Source organism: Rhodamnia argentea, chromosome 10 (assembly GCF_020921035.1).
Source record: "Rhodamnia argentea isolate NSW1041297 chromosome 10, ASM2092103v1, whole genome shotgun sequence".
Classification (NCBI taxonomy): Eukaryota; Viridiplantae; Streptophyta; class Magnoliopsida; order Myrtales; family Myrtaceae; genus Rhodamnia; species Rhodamnia argentea.
Genome location: NC_063159.1, coordinates 9,008,359 through 9,032,709, shown reverse-complemented (window position 1 = coordinate 9,032,709; position 24,351 = coordinate 9,008,359). Strand labels below are relative to the sequence as shown.

Here is a 24,351-nt window from a genome sequence, read left to right as displayed (position 1 = left end):
GTCAACGCATGGCCAGCACTCCAGACATGTTAGCAACGTGTGAGTTCATCATCTCGAGACATTATTTCGACGTTCACGGAGTTAATTTTAAGCATTTTTAATAAATTATGTGTCAAAATGTAAATTTTTCGAAAATATATATACTCAAGTTAAGAAGAAGCAAAAATTCATAGCTAATATTTATATATATATGGTAAATATACGACAGTGTCGAAATTGTTTATTTTTTTTTTTTTTTTTTTTATAAATGATGTGTTGTGAGTTGGTGTCGGTGTTATTTAGGTTATGGCCATGAGGGACCCGATTTGGTCCGAGTCGGTCTTCCTAGCTCCATCTGGCCATATTAGCGGCGGCCTCAAATCTGAGGTTGATGACGGTCGCAATGGTGGTTGGCTTGGCAGTCGGGAGGTAGTGAGGAAGGAGAGAGATGGCGGAGAGAGGAGGGCCAATTAGGGCTTGTGGGGAAATTCTTTTGGTGGCAAGGGTAGTTTGTTAAAAAAAAAAAAGAAAATTGATAAATGAGTGAACACTGAACATAGCACGTGCAACTTCAAAGGAAGTTGCATTCGAGGTTAGATGGATATTTGATATGGTGCGAGAAACTCAAGATGGTTTTTGCAGTTTTCTCCATTGAGAAGTATCACTGAGATATTTAAAACTACTTTTCAGTATAAAAAGTAACGGTGGAAAGTCTTAACTGTAGGTTGGTCGGAAATTACCTTTAATAATTCAAAGTAACTAATCAATAGAAGATATACCAAGATACTAATATGTACATGCCGACATTTTTCGTAGAAAAAGTTATTGGCTAGGGAAAAGCTGCTTATAATTATGGACCCTTACATATGACAAAGTTACTTAAGTTGTAATAAATTTAACATTATTTCTTTTGGGCTGAAAGTTACTAAATCCAGCATTTTTAACTGCAATAGTTGTCACATTATAACCTTAGCCATTGTACGAATGTAAATTTTTCCATTGGCCTAGAATTTAAATATGTATTTTAGCATAAATTGTTCGACAAATTGTGCAACTTATTTTACACAAATCTCCCTATTTTGAATGAAATAAAATTAAAATTTAATCATATTATACTAGCCTTTGCACACTCGCTTAAGTGCATACGCAAATCTTATTTTCACTGTTTATTCCATTCAACTCGAAGAATCCTGCTATTGTTAAAACATAAAATTGGAGCAGAAATTCATTTTTTAAAGCAACTTTTAGAACAGAAATTTATTTGGTTACACAACTTCATTTTTTTAATACTGGAGCATTTTTTTGCCCCATAAATAATTTTGAAGCCACTCTTCAAAAGTAAAGAAAAATTTACTTCTCTTCAGAAGTAAAGAAATCAACTTCTGCTCAAAAGCGAAAATAGAAAATCAGCTTCTAGCCAGAAATTGATTTCTAGAGTAGGAGTGTTGCCATGCGCGCATGTAATGAAGATGAATTATATATACTTCGAATTTTTAGACTAATTGGCAGACCCAGTAAAAAGGAGAAAAAGTCAAACTATGATATAAATATCAAAGACACGTGGAATTGCAATTTACTGATGCACTAAATTTATTTATTATTTCCACTCAAAAGGAATTATTGTTAATTATTTAACCATCTTTAATTCAAGTAAATAGAGAAGTGACAAATAGATTCCACATGAAGGAGTTCATATGATGCCAATTCCTTAAGTGTGGGCAAATTTTGAACTTTTGTTTTGTAAATTCACTTTTCTTACACGGCCTCTAATTCTCTTTTCTCTACAAATAGAGGCTCAATTTGGAAATTTTCAAAAAGAATAGGTGCTAATTTGAGATATAGGTGGAAGAGTTAATATTGAGCAAAGAAAAGTTAATAGGAAGAGTTACTAAAAATGTCAGAATTTTCAATGATTATTATGTTACAAAGTCTTACAGTTCATTAAAAGTAATTTTTTTATTGGAGAAAACTTAAGGTATTGAATGAGCGAAGTACAACTCTTGGTTCCAAGCAAAATGAGTGGAGAGTATCGCGACTCAGGAGAATACTCTCGCAAGTAGAATACTCGATCTTTTACAATTTAGACTCCGCTTATTTCGCGAAGAATAAATAATTCATAATATATTTTGTAAAATAATTATTCACGTTGCTTGAAATAATTAGTGAATGAAAAAAATTATCATTATCAACGACTATTTATTTTTAAATATTTTCATGGATGATGAAGATATTTTACATTGACCAATTATTTTAAGTGATATAAATGATTTTTTCCAAATTATTTTTCAAATCATTCAATTTTCGAGAAATAAACGGAGTCTTAAAGTCGTATGTATCACCTTTAATAATTCATTATTTTATATTTATATAAATTAGGAAAAAGGTTAAAAGTAAAGAAAAATAAGTGAGTGTGCTTGTAAAAAAAGGTAAAAGAAATAGTCATGTGACCAATTGATAAAGTTTTTTTGACTGATTAAATTTTTACGTTTCGATACGATTTTTTTTCTTCATTTCATTATCAAATGTCATTGTTATTTATGTTGACGTAAAGCATGTCCAAGAATGAGAATTTGTCTAAAAGATTGAGGTTGAAAAGTCTCTTTGTGTTTGTTTGGTGGCATAAATTGATAAAATGTTGATCGAAAAAATTGCAGTAATTTACTAAAATCCATTTACCTTGTAAAGTTACCAAAATGACCTTATCATATTCCTTCAATTACACCAATGATAAACCCCTTGTTGTTGAATCAATCTCAGCCGTCCATCTAACTCTCTAAACCTCTATATCAAACTCTTGTTCGAATTCTATCACTCTTAGATGCAATTCTCAAGAAATTTTTTTGCATTACATCATTCTATAGATTAGAAAAAAGCACACGCTTGTGCTTTCATTTAGTACAAAAGGTAAATTTATATCATATGATCATGTGAAAGATATTTAAGTTCAAATTTCAGATGTGAAATATCTACAGATTCAATTGATAATTTACTTTTGACTACCTAAATTATTACGTTTCGATATGATATTTACCATCTTATTTTAACACGCCATCGTAATTTATGTTTTTTTTTTTTTTTTTTTTTTTATGACCCGGGGAACCCCCGCACGGCCGGCAATCGGGGGGTAAACCCCGGGGGCAACACGTGCTAGCCACCATACACGTGCCACCGGGTAAGTCACCCTGCGACGCCTCTGGGATTTGAACACTCGACCTTTTGCGAGAGGAAGAGTGCGCAAGCCCGCTGCGCCACTCGGGTGGGTGGTGTCATCGTAATTTATGTTGATGTAAAGCATGGGCAAGAATGAGAATTTTGAGCAAATGTTTGAGGTTGACAATGGTCGCTTCAATTGTCCCGTCTTTGGACGAACGTAGGAGTTGACTCTGAAATTTCTGCTCTCTCAAGTAGATTTGCTTGGATGGGTTCGGGGTGGAGTTTAAATTGAGGAAGATCACGTTTACATCAAGTTGTGGACCCCAGTGGATTTGCTTTATGGTATAGGTTGATAAAATGTTTGATTTGACAAAGGGATAATTACATAAACGATTTCTATATTAGCTCACTAGGCATTCTCGTTATCAAATTTTAATTTGTTCAATGTGATCTGTGAACTTTTGCTTATTATGTAATGTCGCCGATTTACTTTTGATTTGTTCGACGTAGTCCGTGAACTTTAGCACATTATGCAATACCACTTTTACATTTTTAATTTGTACAATGTGGTCTATGAACTTTAATCTATGTTCAATTTTATCCCCGAACTATAAAAAAATATCTAATAGTATACTTTCTTAACTCAAATAAACAAAATTGGCTGGTTTTGGTAAATTTGAATGGTAGACAAAAAAAGTTACACTTGGATTATCCACGTAAGATATTCAACTCGGTTATAATATGATAGCTTTAATTCATTTAACTTGTTCAATTTAGAAAAATGATTATCCATGTTTTTTTTTATAACAATGGCTGTCATATCCGAATTTGCGTTGAATGTCTTACGTGAATAACACACGTGTAACACTGTATTTTTCTCTACCATTCAAACTTTGTCAAGTTAAAAGCCAAATTAGCAAATTCCGTTTATATTTTCAAATAATCTAGGTATTAGATTGGACGATCATCAAGAGTTCAGGGATTAGATTAAATAAATAAACAGTTTAGAGACGATATTGCACATTTGATCAAATTTTATGGATTATTTGTGTCATTTTACCTATTAAAAAAAATTGACTAAACTCTACGAAAATGCTTCGGCCTAACAAAGTTACAAAAATAACCTCATTATGCATCTCCAATTTCACCGGCGACATCTCTAGCTGGTGAGTAAATCTCAGCCGTCCATCGTACATGATATCTTCTAGGGTTTGCAACTGCCTTAGCTTTATAAGTCTCCCTTCCTCTCTGTCACTCTGCCGTCCCCTCGTTTCTCTTCTCTTCCAGAGTTCTAAGTCCGCCGCGGCAATGGTGAGTTCGAAAAACCTTCAACTCTCAGAAACTGTTTTAGGTTTTCTCTTCTTCTGGTAGCTTTGCTGGTTCGTGCGCTGTAGTTGTTTCGGTTCCTCGGAAAGGTCGAGCATAGAGTTTCCAGGGCAACTGGATTGGTTGGTTTAAGGTTGAGTAGCCGTTTAGAGTGCGAAAAGAATCCGAGTAGTGGCCGACTGTAGATTACTGTTTCTTGTTCATTCGGTCGTTCGGAGATTGAACTTCGTGAAGGCGTGTCCTTTGGATTGTTGCTCATTGCCGTCTCTTCTTAACTTGGCGTGGAATGGATGTTCTTGTTTTTGTGGCAGCAGCTTTTGTATAGATTTGCGATTCATTCGATTTGGCGTGTGTTTTGTGTGATTGGCGTCTTCTCTTAGTGCATCTGATCGGGGAACATTTGACGAGTTTTATTTGATCGAAGGGGCGTAGCTAGTGTAAAGATCGGTTTTTTCGAGTGGTATTCGTAATGATGAGTTTTTTAAAAACCTTATGGCTTCTATGTGGAGTCGTTTACCATGTTTAGTTCTCAGCGTTTTTATCGAATGTTCTGTTTCCTCTTTTTTCCCTGTCTGATGAGACATACCCCTTCACTGTGTATCAGGCATTTGTCAAGGCCCAGAAGAGCAAGGCTTACTTTAAGAGGTACCAGGTGAAGTATAAGAGAAGGAGAGGTATAGGATCAAGTCCTCATCGGTGGAAGTTGCATGTGATTAGCATTATTCAGCTGTTACTGAAATGTTCTCCCTGTGGCTGTGCAGATGGGAAGACTGACTATAGGGCTAGAATTCGCCTGATTAATCAAGACAAAAATAAGTACAACACTCCCAAGTATCGCTTCGTGGTGCGCTTTGTATCCTATAATTTGGTTGGCACTTTTCATTGGTGGGTTTATTGTAGGAATGTAAAAAGTTTTTGGTGAACGGACGAATCCATGAAAAGTTTTCAGATAAGAATAGAATGCTGTATCTTTTCTTGTCTCATACATAGCAGATTTGGAACCTTAACCTTTTTGTAGTCCAACAAGTATATTGTTGCGCAAATAATATCTGCTAGCATTGCTGGAGATCTTGTACTTGCTGCAGCTTATTCCCATGAGCTGCCTCGCTATGGGCTTGAAGTTGGTCTGACGAACTACGCAGCTGGTATGTCCTTGTTTGTTTCAGTTCTGCTCTCTCTCCCTTTATCTGACACGTGCATACTCATTTCCTGCTGGCACATAAGCTTGTTAGGCTCTTTTATCAGCATATACATTTGGCCTCTTTGGCTAAATATTTCCGTCTTTTCAATGGATTAGCATATTGCACTGGACTCCTCTTGGCTCGTCGGGTTTTGAAAATGCTTGAAATGGACCAAGAATATGAGGGCAATGTTGAGGTATATTTATTCCACATGATTGTCTATTTTCTTGATGAACCATTTTGACTTAAGTAAGTTCCATTTTTGTTGTTCTCAGGCAACTGGAGAGGATTTCTCAGTTGAGCCTGCCGAGACCAGGAGGCCATTCCGAGCTCTTCTTGATGTTGGTCTTGTGAGAACCACCACTGGAAACCGTGTTTTTGGTGCACTCAAGGTATGGTAATTGTTTCCCATGCCTGTATCTTCTTGCGCACCTAATATGCTGACAGAGAATCGTGTTTCTATATGCTCCAGATTGTATGTCTGGAAATATTCACGTGCATCTTCTTTTTCTTCAGGGAGCATTGGATGGTGGTTTGGATATTCCACACAGTGACAAGAGATTTGCTGGTTTCTCAAAGGACAGTAAGCAGCTCGATGCAGATGTTCATCGCAAGTACATCTATGGTGGGCATGTTGCTGCTTACATGAGGGTAATTGTGCTTTTTTGCAATTCTGATGTTCCATCCCTTCATTCTCCTCCCTGTCTGGAGGCGAGCTAAATTTCTCTTGTATGTTTGCATGTTTATTCAGACATTGATGGAAGATGAACCTGAGAAGTATCAGTCTCACTTCTGTGAGTACATCAAAAAAGGACTTGAGGCAGATGACCTGGAAGGGTTGTACAAGAAAGTTCACGCCGCTATTCGTGCTGATCCTAGTATGAAGAAAACTGACAAGCAACCTCCTAAGGAACATAAGAGGTAGGGGCATATAATATAGTGACGAAAAAAAAACCGTGGAACTTTTAATATTGTTCTGGGTGTTGTGCTTTTTAATATTTTTACTTGTGCCTAAAGTTTGCTAGATTTTAAAATCTCGAGGAATTGTATAATTATTAAATCTTTTTCACTAAATTAAGGACTTTTTTGCTTTGCAAGAATAGTAATTCTCACTCTATTTAGAAATAATTTCTTGCTGCGTTTTGTTCATTGCTTTAGAGTGATGGAATTTCCTTTATGGTTTGTTTTGGTTTCCGTGAGAGTCGTTTGAAATTGTTGGCATCTGCATGTTCTATTTTCTTGATCTATAAAGTTCTGCAGAGATCCATGTACCGACAGACTAATCTTCTTTTCTTGCCAGATTCAATTTGAGGAAGTTGACATACGAGGAAAGGAAGGCCAAGTTGGTTGAACGACTTAACGCCCTGAATTCAGCTGCTGGAATGGATGACGACGACGAGGAAGACGACGAGTGAATGTGTTCCATTAAGGACCTGAAGCTTTGAGAGGATCTATTTTTGCCCCCTAGTCAATCAGCCTTTTAGGGTTTTGCTCCCTGTTCTCTTTTTTGTTTTACTGTTACCATCTGCAGGTCTGGATGTTCCCGAAACATATACCATCTCCTATTCGAGAAGTTAGCTTGGTATTGGAGTTATTTCTCGTTTCGACGCTAATGTTAATGTGTGGTTAGCAGAGTTTGTTGTTGCTATCACTATGGCCGACGGCCAGTTTTTCCGAGTAACCCTGCCGAGTAATCCTGCGCTTTTGCTTTTACATGAATCTGGATTCGGTGGTGTTGCATAACGTTGTTTTGGTTCCTCTTGTTTTTACGAATGACAGGCAGAATGTTCGTCAAAATAGTCATTTATCAGACTTAGAATGTTTCATGTGTATAACCCAAGTTAATGTACATAAAATAAATTTGGCGTTGTCCTTCCCGACTTGTTCCGGAAATCGAAGAATGTACGGATTTAGTGAGGGGTCGTTTGGGCATTTGTCAATGAGGCATTGGGTTTTCTTGAGTTGGTAAACTCCTCGTCTTTCCGACAAAAAAAAATAAATAAATAACTACTCCTCCTTGCCTGTCTATCATAATATTTTTTTGGGTACTAAAAGAGTTCTAATCGATGTGTAAGAAATTAGTACTAAATGGCTTCGGTTGATTTAACTTGAAATTTACCCTCTTAACTTATATTGTTGCAGCTTTCCTTTTCCTTTTTCTTTTTTTTTTCTTAAAAGGGTCATTTGTTGGATCCATTATTAGCATAGGAAATAATTCGCACTTAATCGTTATTGGAAATGAGAAAAAAAGTTATTCACACACCAATAGAAAGAGGGCACAACCAAAACTTTTTATTTTATTTTATTTCATTTACCATTGTGTATTTTGAATATTGAACGTGATAAAGTTAATGTGGAGGGAGATCGAATTCGAATAACGAGCACAAAGGACCAAAGGAAAATTTCGAAAAAGGGCCTTGAGTGCCTTCGTTTTTTTTAAATAAAGGGCATAGAGTGGACATTGTTTCAAATAAAAGCCTAAAGTGTCCTCGTTGTGTCAAAGAAGGGCTTGAAATGCATATTGTTTCAAATAAGGCCATGTAGTGACTATATTAGTTTAAAAAAAGGACATGAAGTGGACATTGTTTTAAATAAAGGCATGAAGTGCCCTCATTATATAAAAAAAAAAAGCCCGAAAAGCATATTGTTTCAAATAAGAGCCCGGAGTGACATATTAATCTAAAAAAAAGACATAAAGTGGACATTGTTTCAAATAATGGCTGAAGTGCCCTCATTGTGTCAAAGAAAGGCCCGAAATGCATATTGTTTCAAATAAGAGTTTGAAGTGACTATATTAGTCTAAAAAAAGGGCATAAAATGAACATTGTTTCAAATAAGGGCCCGAAGTACCTTCATTTTGCAAAAAAGGGCGTAAAATGCATATTATTTCAAATAAGGGCTTGGAATGGCTATATTAATCTAAAAAAGGCATGAGTTACTTTAGTTGGGGGCATTTTGGTTATTTATTATTTTAATTTATTTTTTCCTTTTTCTTTTTTTTTTGAGATTTTTTTAAAAAAATAAAAAAACAAAGAAATGCGCAAGGCCGTTGAGGTCACTAGCGCCTCGGGCCCTCGCCTTAGCCGGAAGAGGGCCGCGACCCTCTCCCGGATCTAGGCGAGAGTTAGCGGCCCTCGTCCGAGTCTAGGCGAGGGCCGCGGCCATCGATCGAGATGGGGGGTTGGTCAACGCCACTTACCCTAGTCCAGTCCCGATCAATGGCCGCGGCCCTCGCCCAGATCGGGGAGAGGGTCGCAACCCTCTCCCGACAGAGGTGAGGGGTCGTCGGGGTTGCCGGCCCTCACCGAGGCGCCGACGACCTTGTTGACCATAGCTACCCCCCACCACTGCCTGTTTGTGTTCTTGCTTTTTTTTTAAAAAAATTTGTTTTAATTTAATTTAACAAAAAATCAGATTAATTTACACTTTTACAATAATGCCCTTGATCGATCGGAAAATTTGGTCGGCGAGATGAGGGCCTTATTTGAAATAATCATATCCGTCTCAGGCCCTTTTTTGAGATAATAATGACATTAGGTTCTTATTTAAAATAAACTTATTTCAAGTTCTTATTTAAAAAAATGAGGGTAATTGAGGTCATTTTTTTGAATTTTTCCAAGGGCTAATGTAGTTAATAATTGAATTTTCGTGGACATTAGAGAGACAGTGACGCACCACCGCCATGTCCGGTCCGGTCTTCGTCACCAGTTTTGCAAGCTGAACGTTGTTTACTTACTTCATCAGTCCCGGCGCTTGCGATTCATTTCGTCTTCCTCGGAGAAGAAGAGAGATGTTGAGTCGATGCTCGATGCTTCCATCGTCAAGCGACGTCCAATCGTTGCAGGGCTTGAGCGGGATCCGACATCTCGCTGAATCGCGTCGCTTCAAGGTAAAAACCCCCAAGAGTGCCGAAGCAGATGATGCTCAGTACAGTATTTGCAATTTCTTTCTTTTAGGCTGATTACATTGTGGGTCTTCTTCCTTTTTTTTGTTTTGTTTTTTTTTTGGGCATATTGTTCCTAGAAATTGTCGAACATTGCGTCTCTTCTTGTACGGTTTGGATCGGATGAGTTCAGTGACACTGCATTGCACTTGCGCTTCTCATAAGATGATGAGAAAACAAGAATATACTCGAGTCCTATTCAATTTGCTTCGGGGTAAAAATTGTAGAAACATGATCGTATGTGCAATCATCTGTGGCGAGTTTCACTCGCTAGCATGTGTTTGTCAAGAGTTGTGATGGACTGTCGATGCAGCAGTGCAAAGATGGAAATTGAAGGGAGGGAGGGAGCGAGGGAGGGGAAATGGTGTTGCAATGTAATCTGGAGGGTGTGTTATCCTCTCTCAATCCATTCTTGCTCTCAGAATGTTAGAAAACAAGAAGGGGTCGATCATGAGCTCAACCAGCTCGTTAATTGATATTCCCATCTGCACGCAATCTTCGGTTCCTTTTTAGGTTAGTTCTTACGTGTCCGGTCCGTCCTGCTCGGCCACAATTGCCATGTTAGCAGCACCATTCATCAGCTTTTCTCGGCTGCTAACAATCTTAGAAATAATTTCCCGACTCGTATAACATCTCATGCTTTTAAAGGGTGGGGCTCACGCCACTTGAGCATTGCTTCGACTTTTAATGTGTCTGTGGAACTGAACGTGGAGAAATTTCCGTCCCACTGATTGTCCCCTTGTGTAGGTCCGAATTTATGAGTAGATCTTAGCTTGGAGGATGATGGTTTCTGAGTGTCTCAAGTTTCAAGCACCCTGTATGTGTCCAGGATGGTCGTTAGAGTCCTTGTTGTATGCCAGTACATCTTAGATGCAAGCAAAACTATTTCAAGTTAGGCAGCAAATCTTATTCAAACAATTAACTATTGACGATTTAAGGTTCATTAATGGAATTGCTTTTGAAAAAGGTTGGCAAGTTGAAGTCAATCAAACCATTTATGAGTTAACTGTCGCATGCCTTTCTCTTGCATTTCACTTGACTACTCGACTATTGCGTACCGGTGAATATTGAGGTCCTTGCAATTGACTTGGGTCGCCACAGTTGCATATGAAAGTCTCATTGGCTTTTGCAATGATCTCCATAGGCCTGGTTCTTGGATCAATTTGGTGTCCTTCATGATGGCAAACAGCCCTATCCTGGAGCAATTTCAACATGTATGTTTTCATCTTCTTGTTTGGTATAGCGATAAGCCATTAGTCAGCTGAAAGCAGTTGTTGAAAACTTTTATTTGGCCAACAGTAGAAAAACTAGCAAGTAATGGTGCGAAAATGGTGATCATAAGTAATTCCTCTAGGCGTGCATCAACAACCATGGAAAAGATGAAGCATCTTGGATTTGATCCTTCTCTCTTTGTGGGAACCATCACCAGCGGAGAACTCACGTATCAGTACTTGAAGAGGTCCGTTATCCTCTTCTGTAGCTTTGTATTTGTGGTAACTCCAATTGTATGTCTTGTGGAATATTATCATTTTCAGAATTTATGGCATAAATATGGAATCTCATAGATAAGTTTCTAATCTTGACAATAAACCTCCAACAATGTTGGTAAATGTTCTGAAACAGTTGTCTTGAGCACATCAATACTGAACTTTGTCGTAACGACTGTATGGATGGTAAAGAGTTGATTTACTTTTGACCTGCAGTTTTTTCTGTTGATTGTAATTTCTAGATGTTTTAATAAATTCTGTTCTCTTTTTTCAATTCATGGTGATAAAATCAATGTCTTAGAAAAATTGGTACCCATTTATATGAGATATCTTTGACATAAATAACTAGTCATCTACGAATGCCTACGACTTGTTTCTTCTAGTCATATTTGACGAAGTTCCTGAAAATCTTTGTAAATTGAACTAGTTTTGTCACAAATTGACTAAGAGGAGTTATCTGGGATCACCATCACTCTCTCTCTCTTTCTCTCTCTCTACGAACATCAATGTCCTAGCTGTCCATGGTAGTGTATGTTACTTTTCTTTTTAAGCTTACCCCTGTTCTCAAACTCATAGGAGATTCTTTCGTGAAATAGGAGAGACGATGCTTGGTTTGCTGCCCTTGGGACATCGTGCATTCATATGACCTGGAGTGACCGTGGTGCCATATCTCTAGAGGTTTAGAAACATGGTCGCTTCAGCATCCTTTGCCCACCCCAAGGAATGCAAAAAAATTTCATGAGTGCAGCTCTTCTTCTTATGTGTTTCGTTCACAAATGAAAAAAAGAGAGAATTGAATAAGATTCGAGGCCCGAGGGATTTTTATTTTTATTTTTAATGTAACCATAATTTGAGAAAGCCCATACTATGAGTGCATCACTGGACATTGGACACTTTTATAAACATGTGGTAAGTTTAAACTTGATTTCTTGTTTTAGGGCTTAGGCTTGAAAGTTGTGGAGAACGTTGTAGAAGCGGAGTTTATTTTGGCTCACGGAACCGAAGCTTTGGGTCAGGCTTCAGGTTCAGTACGACCTATGAAATTAGAGGATCTCGAGCAAATATTGGAGCAATGTGCAGCTAAAAGAATTCCTATGGTGGTAGCCAATCCTGATTTTGTGACAGTTGAGGCTAGAGCCTTGCGCATAATGCCCGGTAAGTGAAATTCTTTTTCGGCATATGAAACTCTTTGACGTATGTGGATTTATTTTCTGGGTGCTAACCTAGAATTGTCTATTTAAGCTTAGATATGGTGCATGAATCTATGTGGTTCGGTCCTTACTTTCAAATACATGAACAAGCATTTTTAGTGCAGTGAATCTTTCACCCCAATCACTGGAACCCATAGATCAGAGTTTGTGGTGGATGCACTTATATCTGCGTGCTCAAAGGCTTATTAACTTTTTGTGATACTCAACTTGGGAATTGAGTGCTCTACGTTATTGAGTTCCTTCAAATTACCATAACTCACATGTAGCTATAGTGTGCTGTCGGCAATTTGAGCTATTTACTGAAGGATGTAATGGTCTGTACCTTATTACATGTAGGACTTTCACCTTATATAAGCATTTAGGTGGGGTAACTAACATCCATTTTCGTCAGGTACATTGGCATCCCAATATGAGAAGCTTGGAGGTGAAGTGAAATGGATGGGAAAGCCTGGTAAGGTGAGATATTCTTTTGGTGGTGTTGTCGCTAGCATCCTTCATTCACTTTAAAGAACAAATAATGTATGATCCTTTGAAGCGGACTCCTAAGTGCTGATTAGTGCTTCAAAAAAGTTGAAGTTGGGGTGCATGTACGTATGTTCAAAGATATGAGGTACATGTGATGTTAATGAGATTACAACTTGATACCATTCAGCAGCTGTGTTTCAGAACTGCGCTCCCCAGTGGGGAAGAACCTGCGGAGATATAGCTTTTACTGTTTTTTATAGTTTTATTTGGCATAGCGGTGTTCATTTCGCATAATTCTTCTGTGTCTTCCCTTGGTTTTGTGAAATTAAGAAGCGTAATATTGTGTCATAAACTGTATCCTCAAGGAACTGTTAGATTTTAGGAGCTAACCGTGGTCAGGGTCACACTCAATGATGTTCTTTGTGTCAATCTCTAGGATAAGTTTTTTTGTCGTTTTCAAGATCTACTTTATTATGATCGCTGACGTTGTAGATTATCGCATTCCTGATGAACCAGATTATCTATGAAGCAGCTATGAAGATGGCTGACGCAGATGCTTCTGATTCTATAGCAGTAGGAGATTCTCTCCACCACGACATTAAGGGCGCGAATGCAGTTGGAATCCAATCGGCCTTCATCACGTGTGGAATACACGCCTCGGAACTTGGACTTGACAGTTTTGCAGAAGTTGCGGACATATCTCGTGTAGTGGCTTTAGCGTCCAAATATAGTTCTTGTCCATCATACGTGTTGCCTGCATTTACCTGGTAGAGTAGATTCTGGTGAGTATTTTCATGGTATTTTTATCTCGAGTAGGGAATACTTGCAGAAAATTATTCACTTTTAGAGGGCTCAACTATTAGAAAATATTTGTAAGGCAATGATAGGAGTTTGACTCTGATTTACCTGGAGACTACTTTTGCACAATGGACTGTATCTTTTTGCCATCCAGTGTCCAATCGACAGGATTGTTACGTCAAATGACAGACTTGGCTTCTTACTACATGTTTGGTTTGTATGATAGCGATTTCATTCCCAGTCTATTCCTGATAAAATGGTTATTCAAAAATTTTTGTGCTGGACTCTTTGAAGAACATCAGTAACAACAGTAGCAGCTACACAGCTACATTGATGCAACATCCTGCGGATGCAAGGGCTGTCACTGTTTGCCCCATTTCCCACCCAAGAGAGAACTTCTCAGAACAGCTCAAAAGGTAAGACTCCCCTCGCCCTGACATTCAAGACAAGCCACATGGTGACAGCCCTTCAAGTCTCTTTTACCGGTTAAGTCCGAGTCTTTAACTCATATGGTACGGGTAGTTCTGCCTCGAGCAATTTATGTGCAGGCGAAAACCTTCCAAAGTCCTAATCACCTTGTCAACCCTAATTACCTTGTCAATTCAAACAAACTAACAGGATGATTTGGATAATTATCATTTGTGAAGTTAGTTATCATTTTACTAGTGTTTAAGGTGGGGTAAGCAATATCCATTTTAGTCAGGAACGTTGGCATCCAAATATGAGAGAAGCTTGGAGGTGAAGGGAAAATGGATGGGGGAAAGCCTGTGTGAGGTGAGATTATCTTTTGCTGTTTTGGTCTCTGCCATCCAGCATTCACTTTAAAAAGACAAACAATGCATGATCCTTTGAAGCTGACTCCTAAGAGCAGGCAAGACTTTAGTGCTTCAAAAAAGTTATTTTATTGGTGCATGTATACGTATCATATGAGGTTTGTTGTCAAGGAGATGGTGACTTGATACTGTTCAGCAACTGTGTTTCAGAACTGCACTCCCAATCCCCAAGTAGGGGGAACAATATTTCGTGGAAAAATGTGATGCTTTTGAAAAATATTTTCTAGACAGTCATTTTTCAGGAAAATGATAATATTTTTCGAGGTTGTCCGAGACCTGAAAATAAATTGGAAAATATATTCTGTCGTTTGATGAGGAAAATTTCATTTGATTTTTAGCGTCGTCGTTTGGTTGGAAATTGTTGATGTGGACCTGGCTGTCCTATATGGCACGGCCGGAGCTAACGTGAGCAATTTTTGTGATTTTTTAAAAATAAAATTACAAAATTTGGAATTTTTATTATTAAAATTTTTTAATAAATTTTTTTTTCCTTTCTTCTTCCATCAGTCACCAGTCTTGGGCGAGGCTCCACCTCACTAGATCCAGCGAGGTGGAGCTCACCTCGTGGTCGCCATGGTTGGCAGCCGATGGATGAAGAAATACCACAAAAAATAGAAAAGAACAGTAAGGCAAAGGAGGGTAGGGAGGAAAGAGAAGGAAAAATGATTTCCTCTCCCCACTTTTGAATGTGTTTTTTTTTCGTTGATGAAAAATATTTTCCTTAACTAGTTTATTTTTTGCGAAACCAAATACCGGAAAATTTGAAAAATATTTTTCTGAAGTTGTTCTTCCGTAAAACAAACGGAGCCATATAGATTTTACCGTGTTCCATTGGTCCATTCGGCTTTATGATTTCGCATAATTTTTCCGTGTCTTCTATTGGTTTTGCCAATTAAGGAGCATAATAACGTGTCCTAAACTGTATCCTCATATGAACTGTCGGAGCTCGGTCAGGGGGTCGCACTCGATGATGTTCTCTGTGTCAATCTCCGGGATAAGTTTTCTCGTCGTTTCCGTCTGCCTCCGATCTCCGCCAATGTAAAATGCCGCGTTCCCGTGGAACCAGATCGTCTACGAAGCAGCTATGAAGACGGCAGTCGGAGATTCTCCTCCACCACGACATGAAGGGCGCGAATGCAGCCGGAATCTGATCGGCCTTCATCGCGTGCTTGAACAAAACGCCTCTGAGCTCGGACTCGATAGTGCCGCGGAAGCGGCGGATACATCTTGGGTAGCGGCTGGCTTTGGCGTCTGTATATCGTTCTTGTCCACCGGACGTGGTGCCTTCATCTACCTGGTACGGTAGATTCCCGCGAGCTACTTTCCTGATTATTGCCTATCTTGAGGACACAATACTTATAGTAGGCACAACTGTTGGAAAGTATTTGGAAGGGGATTGAAAGGAGGTTTTTGAACTCTTATCTTCATTCATCCGATGTCCGATTGACTCGATTCCAAGCCGTCGACCCAACCAACCCCGACGCATCTCTCTCCTCTTGCTATAAATTATATCCATAACTATAGATCGAGCTCTAATTACGACTAGATCCAACCTACAACATGCAATTTGGGTATGCCAAAAACCAATCACGACGGTTTTCGAAAAAGTTGCAAATTACTCTCTCGCGACTCCTTGACACCAAAACGAAAAATAAGCCCTCCGACTCAAAAAAGTTATACAAACCATTCCCGTAAATGTTGATTACCGTCGTTTTAAGTGCAAACCTGAAAATGGATCAATCCATTCTTCTCGATCAAGTTCTTGTTCAACAGGATATGATCACGGGGGGCGATGACGGGGGTCCCATGCGCTCGAGAGGAATATCCGAATTCGATGATACAGACAAGTAAAACGGTGTCGCTTTGGCATGGAGAGCCGTTTTGTGGTGGAAATAAGGGCGGCCCGATCCTTAAAGAAGCATCTCTTTCCGATTGACATGTTTTTTTTAATAAGAATAAAAAAAATTGAAAATAAAAGAAAAAGGAAAAAAAAAAAAAGGGAGAAAAAGGAGAAGGAAGAAACAGGTGGTGGAGTGGGAATCATCAAAACGCAGATGATTGTACAAAATGCACGGCAGAAAGAAAAACAAAAGCAAGCGAAAACGACCAGTCGACGGACACCCCCCCCAACCCTTTCCTTCATTGCAATTTTGCAGTCGCAGTACGAGCGAGCGACTCAGTGAGTCGGATCGGTTGACCGTGGAATACCCCCCAAAAAAGCATCAAAGACCACCACCCCCCACACCCCAACCCCACCCAGCAACTCGCCAACAGTCAAACCCCCCCACCCAATTAACCGAATTCTCTCGGATCATCTCTCTCTCCTCCACTGTAACAGAATCTCACCCCCAAATCTTAGGGCTTTCTCTCTCGCTCGAGACATGGACGGCGGTGCTCCTCAGCAGGCGGATGCCGTCATGTCGGAGGCGGCGCCGCCTCCTCCGCCGCAGCAGCAGCAGCAGCCCCCGCAGGGGATCGAGAACATCCCCGCCACGCTCAGCCACGGCGGCCGCTTCATCCAGTACAACATCTTCGGCAACATCTTCGAGGTCACCGCCAAGTACAAGCCCCCCATCATGCCCATCGGCAAGGGCGCTTACGGTATCGTCTGGTAGGTGGAGCCTTTCCTCCGCGTTTGAGCTCGCTCTTTTTTTTTGCTTTTCCTCTTATTGATGCGTGGAAAAGTCGTGCTTAACCGCTCGTCGAGCTGGCTGCTGGTGCATCGACTTTGAAATAGTTGCTTCTGTTAGCTAGTTATTATGAGCCAAGGGATTATTATTTTTTCCTTTTTTGATTCGGTTGTGCTTTTTTTCTTCCCCCTCTTGGTTTCAGCTCTGCTTTGAATTCGGAGACGAATGAGCATGTCGCCATAAAGAAGATAGCTAATGCTTTCGATAACAAGATTGATGCGAAGAGGACTCTCCGTGAGATCAAGCTCCTTCGGCACATGGACCATGAAAACGTCAGTAATCCCATGCGTACATTTTGTTTGTCTCGTGATTGAGAATGACTTTCTGGGTTGTTCGAAGTGTTGTCTCTTTAATGGTTGGCCTTTGGGTCGGTGGTGCCATTCATATTGTGCAATGGCGCATTTGACGTTGCTCTCTGTCTCGGTTGTAAATCTCACAAATGTGCAGTAGAGGTGAATTAGCATTTCCTGTTGTGGACAACAAGTTAAGAAATAGTGCAGCAAATAGTAGAGCTGTCAGTGTGACAGTACCTAAATGACGCTTGAATCTTCTACTTCGCTGGAAGGGGTATCGATTGCTTAATAGAATCTAGTCATCATGTTGTTCTCTGGCACCATGTCTCTGCACCATTTGTTAATGAGTAAGAGAACATACTGAAACACCTGTTAGAGTATTGCCATAACCTCATCCAGATATGCAAGTCCGTATTGTTGCTGTGCTGCTTACAGTGTTGACCGTCTCTTCTTTGAGCTTTTAAGTTCATATGCCTTTTAAGTGTTGTTGACAGGAAACATGGGGAGATCTCTAAAAAATATCTTGTGAGAAAGATGTTTGCTATCGGTTTCAGGTGTTAAAACTTAACATGATTGACTATCGAGTACGGCTGGCACATGTCTCGTAACATCGTTACGTCTCTTTTCCCTCACATCACAAAACTTTTGTAAGTGAAAAATGAGAAGTCCTCAAGACAACAGTTTTGTTTTGCGATGGTTTCAATTGACATTGCTTTTTGCTGAATTTTTTTTTTGTTTGTATAGTTTGAGCTGAGTAAATGGATATGGTGTCTTTCTGTCGAATTATAGCTTTTTGTTGTCAGAAAGTAGAAGCAAATTGCAAAGGAAGTGTTACTTATGGGTAATGTTGTTATTTAACTTTGTTTGACAGTTCTTAATCATTTCTAGAAGGATAATGAATTTATAACGTCCACTCTCTCTCTCTCTCTCTCTCTCTCTCTCTAAATGCAAGAAGAAAAAACCATTTTTTTCCTCCTCCACTTTCTTTTCCTAGATAATTCCTATTTTCTCGTGCTTATATTTTGAACGAAACGCAACCAAAAATATCATAAAATGGGATAAGGTTCCGTTTCAATCAATCAAAATAAATGATAGAATGATTATTTGGGTATCATTGACGACTATTCTTATGTTGGAGGCAAAAACTCTCAAAAGTTTAATTTCTACTACACTGATATAGAAGGGCACTGATACTCATAATTCGTAGAGATGGAATAGGTAGATTTATTATGATTGGATGCAATTTGTTATGGTATGAAAGTGGTTCTTGTTGGTATAAAGAACAAATTTTGAACAATGATTGGTGGGATTCCACATGCATGTGGTACTTAATGGAGACTACATTTATTTATGGCCTGGCTATCATGCGAGATACAAAATAAGCTCGTTAATCAATAAAGAACTGGTATTGCATGGCTATTTTAACAGAACTTGCTTTTAGGTTATTATGATTCTTATATGCTCATGTGAGGTTCTGTTATGTTAATGCAGGTTGTGGCAATCAGGGATATAATTCCACCGCCACAGAGAGAGGTGTTCAATGATGTTTATATTGCATATGAGCTAATGGACACTGATCTGCATCAAATTATTCGTTCCAACCAAGCACTGTCTGAGGAGCATTGTCAGGTTTCATTTAGCCATTTATCGTACGATACTGGCACTTCCTTCTAGATGGGATACTGCTTTCTTGTCAGTCGCTGGTTCCTAATTATGCTAGTGGGAGTTGTCATCTGCTGCTTTCTTGTCATACGCTGGTTCTTAATTAGGCTATTGAGAATTGGAAAAAAAAAAAAAAGAAGGATTAGGCTATTGGGAACTTTCGAAGGAAACCTGTATTCTAATTAGTAGCCAAGAGAGCGAAGATATCATACAATCTTTAGCTGCAAAATTTCGAAAAGGTTATTGCAATTAAATTTTTTTCTTGCATTGACACAGGAAATAAAGGGGGCACTAAATGGTGCTGGGAGTACATCTGAAATATTAATTCCATATATGTAATGTCGGCTGGAATTTCATTCAGCCAATCCTGGGATAAAACATTACAAGTGGCCATCTATGGCATTTACATAATTGCTTCAATTGAAAGATATTAGAGCTTCAGACTATGAATTGGAGGCTTCTCTTGGAGGCACGTGAACCAAGACTTTGTGGTTCTTGTCCAAAGATTATTTGATAGTAAAGTTGTACATAAGTACACTTAGATCATTATTTATTGAAAAAATTTAAGGATCTTTTACGGAATCCATTAGGCCGGAAATAATCTGGAACTGTGAGGGTGACAGGTGCCATCTTCCGGGTTTGCTTATTTGTAGGAGCTTGATGATGATATGAGGGTTTTCCCATTTTGTCTACGCGGCATTGATGGCAGTTGATTTCTTGCTTGGAGAAGGGATGCATGAAGTTTATCATAAAAAATACTCCCTCTTTGCGACAAACACTAGAAATTGAATGCCTGCATGGTGCTGATCATTTAGCTGTATACTGCTCATATAACTTATACTCAAATCACTTGCATTGTGGATGATGACTATCCGTTTGTGTCTTTTGCAGTATTTTCTGTATCAGATCTTGCGAGGGTTAAAGTACATACATTCTGCAAGTGTCCTGCATAGAGACTTGAAGCCCAGCAATCTTCTCCTAAATGCAAATTGCGATTTGAAAATATGTGATTTTGGACTAGCTCGTGTCACTTCTGAAACTGATTTTATGACAGAATATGTTGTCACGAGATGGTACCGTGCACCAGAGCTATTGTTAAATTCTTCGGACTATACGACGGCAATAGATGTATGGTCTGTAGGCTGTATTTTTATGGAACTAATGGATCGGAAACCCTTGTTTCCTGGCAGAGACCACGTTCAACAACTACGTTTGTTGATGGAGGTAAATTTTAAGAAGTTGGTCAGTTGTCGAACAGTTCTTTCTTTCCACGTCACTTTTTTGGATTTTTTGTTCTCACAAATTTTGCCCTTAGGAGCTCTTTTTCCTCTTGTATTTGCTAATCTAAACCAAAAAAATGGCCACCTAGGAGGGTTCTTGGTAGGCATTCTCTAATTTACACTCTTTCTTGTTGCACCATTAACTATTACTGTGTGTTGACTGGAGATGGACTTGATTGAGCTCTGTAAATGTTATGATGTGACATCTGGTACTTACGCTTGCGTGACCTTGCAGCTGATTGGCACCCCATCGGAGGCAGAGTTGGGGTTCTTAAATGAAAATGCTAAGAGGTATATTAGACAGCTTCCTCTGTACCGTCGGCAATCCTTCACTGAAAAGTTCCCGCATGTCCACCCGCTTGCAATTGATCTCATTGAGAAGATGTTAACATTCGATCCCAGGCTGAGGATCACAGGTGCGAATATGTCCTCTGATACTTCTCTGTAAGACATTTCTGCGTGGGCTCTAATTGCTTTCGTAATCTACCATGAGTCTTGTGTAAACTAAGTGGGTTGCTTGCTGATGTAACTGTCATTGATATTGAAGATGCGGATGTTTTCACTAGGTATTTACTCAATTCCTTGTTTGGACTGTGTTCTTCGATACCTGCATCTGCTTGCTTCTTTTTCTGTGTATTTTCTGAAATGTTATTTATTTGTTTTGAAGTTGGTAATGCTTTTAGGCTGCAATAATCTTCTGTCTCTCTCAGTGGATCAGGTAACGCTAGGGGTGCTATGAATAGTGGCCTGTTATGTGGCCATGTGATAATTATCTGATTATAGTTTGAGAAACTCTTCATCGGTTAAAAGATGAGTCAGAAGTTATTACCTACCCAACTCGTCGTCTATTTTAGGGTGCTATGAAGTTATTTTACTTATGTTTATCAATTTTTCTCAGTGACAGTTACTTAGGGGTTGTAGCATTTCAGAAGAAGTAAACTTCTGAAGGGTGTCAATGCTCCTAGTCCTTCAGGTTAGTGCTTGGCGTGTGATTTCCAAGTTGCCGAACCAGACTGTCCCTATTTAGTTTCTGAACACAGGCAATGAACAATAAATAATGAGTAGAGAAACGGGGTTCAGAATGGAGGTTCAAGCGGGTCACTTTATTTCATTTATATTCTAAATAATAGGATGCTTGAGAGAGATTTTCATCCAAAAATGATGTCAAGCGAGACAACCACATTTGCATTCACATTTAATTGCCATCTAAACATGGAAACCACAGCATCTACTGGCTAATGGGGTAATGTGCAAGAGCATGAGAGAACCCAAGGAGGTGGCAAGTCTCTTCTGGTGGCCAGTTTCTCGTCACTAAATATGTTATCGAGTTAGAATTGATTTTCTGTTGCCATACAGTCTTATTTTGAGCACGTGAAAACCGATAAACAATCAGTATTGTTTATCTTTTCTATTCTGCCAAAAGTGCAGATCGTTAAGGGCTAGATGTCAGCATGGAACCTAGGACCGGGATTGGGGATGTGAATTGCAAAGGGCCATAATTCTAAGTCCAAATTAATACCACAAAAAATGTTAACCTTACACTCTTGACATCTTACATTTGAATATCAATTTTCATAGAACTTGACAGTTATAAAAACAAAGTAGAACAACACCAAAGTTTTACCCGAAAAAAAAAAAAGTGAATATAGAACATCAAGCTTCTATTGTGCAGTCTGATACCAATTTTGTGATATGGATTGCACTCAAAGTTCGAAACACTGTGAATGTGTCAATCTCACAGCAGTGTAAGCAGTCAATCAACTTAGTAAGTAATCTACAATCTCAATGAGGGGTTGGACATGCCAAAATAACATAAATTTTGACATCGGTATTGTGAATTCCATGCTATATAAATTTTCATAGACTTCCCTTAAGCTAGTCACTGCACACAATTGGTTTTTATAGCCTAACTAGTTCGAGATGATAGATGCATATCCGGCTGCTAGGAAGCCAAGAAGTGACCTGATTTGGATGACTAGTATACGGATGGCAAATGGGGCCTTATAATGAAACTTTAATTAGTCATTTATTGATAGTCACTACCGAATAAAACTCTACAGAATGCATACGTTAATTCATATGCCTGAGTGGATGTCATGTCACACATAATATGTGCATAATAGTTAGAAGAGGTAGAGAAATACTGCGTCCAATCCACAACTATTGTCATCCGCTTTCATTTTGAAATAGGAGCACAGAAGCATGGTATTCACTTGTTTTTTCCAAAATAAAGCACGATTTGTACTGCCACCTAAAAATCAAAGTCGAAAGTTGAACTTTAGTTGCTTTAACTATCTATGCTTCTGTAGAGTATTGGTATAAGCATGATCCATCTTAAGACCGCGACGTCAGAAATGCAGGAGCAGGAGTTGTATCCACGAATTTGCCACCATCACCCATCTTAGTCTCATCAAAAATATAAAATTCTAGCCACCATTTACGGACATACATGGCCAAAATCTCTAGTGAAGTGATAATGAATCTCATAATGCCTCTAGAACTGGTCTGTTTCTGTTTTGGACTGGCAGTGAGTGGCCAGAACTCATCGACTGGCTGGAAGAAACTGTTTTGAAAAGTTGTGCAATTAACACATCATGTGGAACAAGTGTACGGGAAAAGGAAAGATAATCACTGATTGAGCTACATTTCATAGACCTGTTTAGGACTGAACTTTCATTTAAGTTTTCTCAGCTTACCTTTTTTGAAGCTTTATGGCCGAATCCCACAAATTTTCTTCTTCTTTTTATCGAGTCCTTCTTCGGTACACTTCCTGTGAGCTTGGATCGTACTCCTTCCAACAGCAAGCTCTATTTATCGAAAAAGATAGAAGGATACTGAAATATGATAATGACTTAGATCCTATTATCATAAATTTGAAAGCTCATGCTGAAACTAAGTTGGTGACCCTATTTTCCATTTTTCTGTTTTCCCTTTCCTACCTTAGATAGAGATTGGAGTTTGAAAGTTGAGCTCTAATCTAGTCAGTGGGGTATAAAAAAGAGTTTATTGCAAGGGTTTTGTCATGGTTGATATATGTTTCCTCAGCAAAAGAGAAGTCGGTTTTATGGACTGTCTGCTGTACATTGTTCTGCTAGGAGGCAAGCTTTTGAACTTGGTCAATACCACCATCGAGCTGTGCTGGGGGTTCTTCCTGATTAAGAAAACCGACGCTTGAACCACTGAAAATGAAAAGAATAGAAGTTACCTAATTGTTTGGACTTTTATTTGTACAGTAATTATTGGTACGAGTTTCCGCAAGTATGTCTGCTAGTAAAATGCTTGGTATTTGTTGATTGGCTGGTTGTATACGCAAAATAAAAATAAAAAAAACCGCGTGGTACGTCCTAACACATAGGAAATGCTATGAGCATTTATACATGCTTTCTTATGCATAAGTGAGTTTACTGAAGCTGAAGCAGGTATCTTAAGGATGTAATCAGGCCCTATTAGTGAATACTCTTGCATATATATTTTGCTCATTTACTTGTTGTGGCATGTATGCTTTCGTCATTAGCCAAGGTAATGTGATTCTTGCTGCTTTTTTAACGGGGCATTTTATATTATGGATTGCTTCGGGTGATAGGATAAAGGGATGTTGTAAGTTTCCTTCTCATGTTTCACCATAAATTCACTTAGTTGTTGTGTTTGTCTCGTGACAGTAGACATTCCCGTTTCAGTGAGATTCATGAATCTAACACCTAGTTTCTTTGGTATAGTTGAAGAAGCATTGGCTCATCCCTACCTAAACTCGCTGCATGACATCAGCGATGAGCCGACCTGCATGAATCCATTCAACTTCGACTTTGAGCAGCATGCGCTCTCAGAGGAGCAGATGAGGGAGTTAATTTATAGAGAAGCACTTGCATTTAATCCTGAGTATCTACAGTAATGGAGGTCATGCTGTTCGTATGCGGTGCCTTTTCTCGAGTGTGATGCCCGTGTTTTTACGTGGCGATGATTTATTTCTTCATGTACATATTTTCTATCCTATTGTTGAATGGCTCTGTTATTGAATTCTTTCCATGACTTCAAGAACCATGAGAACTTTCA

At 38.9% G+C, this 24,351-nt stretch overlaps 3 protein-coding genes across 6 annotated transcripts in view; all 3 read left to right on the top strand.

The window, feature by feature from the left end:
• The window catches only part of LOC115739116 (mitogen-activated protein kinase homolog MMK1), a 27,984-nt gene extending 3,633 nt beyond the window's left edge, over nucleotides 1–24,351 (top strand). The window contains exons 2-7 of one of the 4 annotated variants that reach the window (XM_048271116.1): nucleotides 16,741–16,987; nucleotides 17,209–17,338; nucleotides 18,851–18,988; nucleotides 19,913–20,245; nucleotides 20,537–20,717; nucleotides 24,018–24,351. In XM_048271116.1, coding sequence (XP_048127073.1) covers nucleotides 16,758–16,987; nucleotides 17,209–17,338; nucleotides 18,851–18,988; nucleotides 19,913–20,245; nucleotides 20,537–20,717; nucleotides 24,018–24,190 — 1,185 coding nt within the window. In that variant the 5' untranslated portion in view covers nucleotides 16,741–16,757 and the 3' untranslated portion in view covers nucleotides 24,191–24,351. The other 3 variants (XM_048271115.1, XM_030672038.2, XM_048271117.1) reach the window with 3 other exon arrangements.
• Nucleotides 4,299–7,306, top strand: LOC115739118 (60S ribosomal protein L5). The gene is made up of 9 exons (XM_030672044.2): nucleotides 4,299–4,443; nucleotides 5,063–5,132; nucleotides 5,220–5,311; nucleotides 5,477–5,603; nucleotides 5,756–5,835; nucleotides 5,915–6,031; nucleotides 6,156–6,290; nucleotides 6,391–6,560; nucleotides 6,940–7,306. Exons 1-9 carry the CDS (start codon nucleotides 4,327–4,329, stop codon nucleotides 7,052–7,054), a joined length of 1,023 nt encoding a protein of 340 aa, XP_030527904.2. The 5' UTR covers nucleotides 4,299–4,326; the 3' UTR covers nucleotides 7,055–7,306.
• LOC115739117 lies at nucleotides 9,344–13,690 on the top strand. Its single transcript, XM_030672043.2, has 7 exons — nucleotides 9,344–9,528; nucleotides 10,727–10,796; nucleotides 10,882–11,041; nucleotides 11,666–11,747; nucleotides 12,008–12,224; nucleotides 12,672–12,736; nucleotides 13,262–13,690. Exons 1-7 carry the CDS (start codon nucleotides 9,430–9,432, stop codon nucleotides 13,514–13,516), a joined length of 948 nt encoding a protein of 315 aa, XP_030527903.1. The 5' UTR covers nucleotides 9,344–9,429; the 3' UTR covers nucleotides 13,517–13,690.

Excerpts from the sequence above, each read along its gene's own strand:
- LOC115739118 (XM_030672044.2), top strand. The coding sequence starts at position 4,327 with ATGATATCTTCTAGGGTTTGCAACTGCCTTAGCTTTATAAGTCTCCCT. Across the intron at positions 5,604-5,755 it reads TCTGACGAACTACGCAGCTG|CATATTGCACTGGACTCCTC; the intron begins GTATGTCCTTGT and ends TCAATGGATTAG. Across the intron at positions 6,032-6,155 it reads GTGTTTTTGGTGCACTCAAG|GGAGCATTGGATGGTGGTTT; the intron begins GTATGGTAATTG and ends CTTTTTCTTCAG.
- LOC115739117 (XM_030672043.2), top strand. The coding sequence starts at position 9,430 with ATGTTGAGTCGATGCTCGATGCTTCCATCGTCAAGCGACGTCCAATCG. Across the intron at positions 9,529-10,726 it reads CTGAATCGCGTCGCTTCAAG|GCCTGGTTCTTGGATCAATT; the intron begins GTAAAAACCCCC and ends TGATCTCCATAG. Across the intron at positions 10,797-10,881 it reads TCCTGGAGCAATTTCAACAT|TAGAAAAACTAGCAAGTAAT; the intron begins GTATGTTTTCAT and ends TTTGGCCAACAG.